The sequence below is a fragment of the Montipora capricornis genome, chromosome 11, assembly GCF_036669925.1.
Source record: "Montipora capricornis isolate CH-2021 chromosome 11, ASM3666992v2, whole genome shotgun sequence".
Lineage (NCBI taxonomy): Eukaryota > Metazoa > Cnidaria > Anthozoa > Scleractinia > Acroporidae > Montipora > Montipora capricornis.
The window spans coordinates 22,404,618-22,407,117 of NC_090893.1; the positions used below are offsets into that span (position 1 = coordinate 22,404,618).

Below are 2,500 nucleotides of genomic sequence, written 5' to 3' on the forward strand. Positions count from 1 at the left end.
GTTTCATGATGCTGATACTGCTAGTCAGACTTCTTAGGTGATCAGGTCATCTGTTATGTATTTGTCATCTGTAAGGCAGGATGTTCCCCTGTAATACACTTTAATTAATTAATGATTGGTTGAGTGTGTTGGTAAGCATTCTATAGTAAGTTAAAGCCCTTAAACTATTTTTAAGATGTTGCCAGAATATCTGCTGTTAAGTACATGTCACCAGTTATCACATGATGCTGTGTCTCTTTTTTGTTGTTGTGATATTCAGTAAAGGACAATTGAGTGGAGGTGATGGTGTTAGTTACGATTTTAATATGGCTTCCTTAGCTGATCACCTCAAGAAGCAATCTGAACAAGGAGCAAGTACTTATTACAATATCGATATCATTAAATATGAGGTAAGGAAAGCAATTAACCTTGTGTACACAAAGAAACATCATCCTTTATCAATGGTGCCACCTTTTGGGCACCATTGATTGATGTTGAGACGTTTACAGCATTATTTGGTCACAAGGAATCCTTATTTTTCATTTTGAAGCAAGATTCAATCAGACATTTCCACAGCATTTTGCTTTTGTCACTGAGCTCAACGAGATTGTGGAAAAAAGCAAGATGGACCAGGGTGACTATAGCCAATTATAGTATGAGTTGCAGGGACATAAAAGAATAATGTCACCTAAAACTCCCTCTCGATCTCCTTTTCTGAAAGTGAGATGGGTTGATATGATAAATTGAGCACCGTAAAGAAATTTGAAAGCTGACGTTTCTAGCAGTTATATCCCTTTGTCTGAGCAAATTGCCGTATCAACCCAGCTGAAAAACCCATAACATTTCTGTTGTAGGCTACAGCTGGTTAAAAATGAACTGGTAGACTGTGAAAAAAGGATTCTTGCACTAATGATGGCCACAAAATTCTTGCACTGTTAATATAATATAACAATTCAAAACTTTTAAGTGCCAGAAGTTGTATCCCAGGGATTAACTGCAAAACATTTTTATCAATATCTGATCATGTGATTAAATAACCAGCTGGTAATGTAATACATGGGAGTACACAAGACAGGAGAGCTACTCAGTATTGTCATGAAAATGTCCCCTCTTAAGATGGCATGTTGCTCATGTCTGGCTTTCTTGTATTTCCAGGTCAAGACGAATGGCTTCTCTACCACTCCTCTTCAGTTGTGCAGTTACTGGAAATGTGACAAAGAAGCCACAGATCTCAGAGTTGATTATCGGTACAACCCTGCTTGCATGTCTGCTCCTTGTTCCATTAGCAACTTGTCTGTTTTGGTTCCCATTAATGGGGAAGTCACCATTATGCAGTCAAAACCTTCAGCTACTTGGTAAGTATTCTTACAGTGCTTTACAATTATTGTTATAATAATTATCATTATCATTGATTTATGAACAGTTGGGTTAGTACTTTGGTGGGCAGTGAATAATGCATACTCGGTTGTCATGGTAAAATTAGTGATGGGAAAGACAATAAGGTAAAGACATACGCACCCAAAATGTTCCCACGTACACTGTACAGATTTTTTTTACAACTTTCCAGGCAGAAAGGTAACAATCTACTCTTGCCAAAAAGGCAAAAAAATGGGGAGTCACTGTGCTCGTTTCGAGATAAGGTGCATTTTTAGAAGCTTGCGTTATATTTTAAGACGATCTTAGCTTACAACTTTCAGCAATAAAAAAAGCTGCATTAGTGAAATGTAGATCAGGTAAACGTACTCAATTCAACATAACTAATATAGCTAAATAAACTTTTGCAGCTGATGTCTTTTTCTGAGGTGAAATAGGTCTTGAAAAACGATACATAGTAGTCTAAGAAAGAAAATCTGTAGCACAAGAGCATAAAAGGCAAAATATTTGTAACTTCTCACGTACAGATTTTTTTGTTTTGTTAAAATGGACAAAATCAGGAAAGGAAGTAATCTACGGAAAGAAAAATGGGGGTCACCGAACATTTAAGAGAGTAAAATCGCTGCAAAGTTTTCAAAGCGATTGTCGATTCACATTGTCATGTCATTGCGACCATTTTCCCAAGGGAGGATCAAACACTGGCCCGATGCCATGTTTGTTTACATTCGTGGTCTGCGATGCATGATGTGTGCGTGACATGGGAGTGCAACATTGTTACATGTCTCACTGGTTGGTCATCAGTCCAAATGACTGCTACTGGCACTGTAGCCTGCGAACGCAGACGTATTTCTGGCGGTTGTACGTAGGCTACTGGCACTGTTGCTGACTTTACATAAAAAATTGTGACATGTGAAGTGCAAAATTTTTAAGATGAAAACTGTTGTTGCAGTAGGATGCGTCTGCTTTTTGTGAAAATGCTGTTACATAATGCTTTAGTAGCCAGTATGGGATGGTACGCTATTTGAGAATATGAAAAAAAACCTTGACTAATCATACATTATTTCTTATTTATTAATAAGTTATCATAGTATTCATTATTTAGTTTATGTTTTGTCCCCAATTAGCGCCAGCTAAATATATCGACACA

The 2,500-nt window shown here is 37.2% G+C and overlaps 1 protein-coding gene across 2 annotated transcripts in view; it reads left to right on the forward strand.

Annotated features, from left to right (window-relative positions):
- LOC138023750 (F-BAR domain only protein 2-like) overlaps positions 1-2,500 on the forward strand; it is a 41,733-nt gene that overhangs the window by 31,596 nt on the left and 7,637 nt on the right. For both annotated transcript variants that reach the window (XM_068870811.1, XM_068870812.1), the window contains exons 24-25: positions 260-389; positions 1,135-1,334. In XM_068870811.1, the coding sequence (XP_068726912.1) occupies positions 260-389; positions 1,135-1,334 (330 nt within the window). The remainder of the gene's footprint in view (positions 1-259; positions 390-1,134; positions 1,335-2,500) is intronic.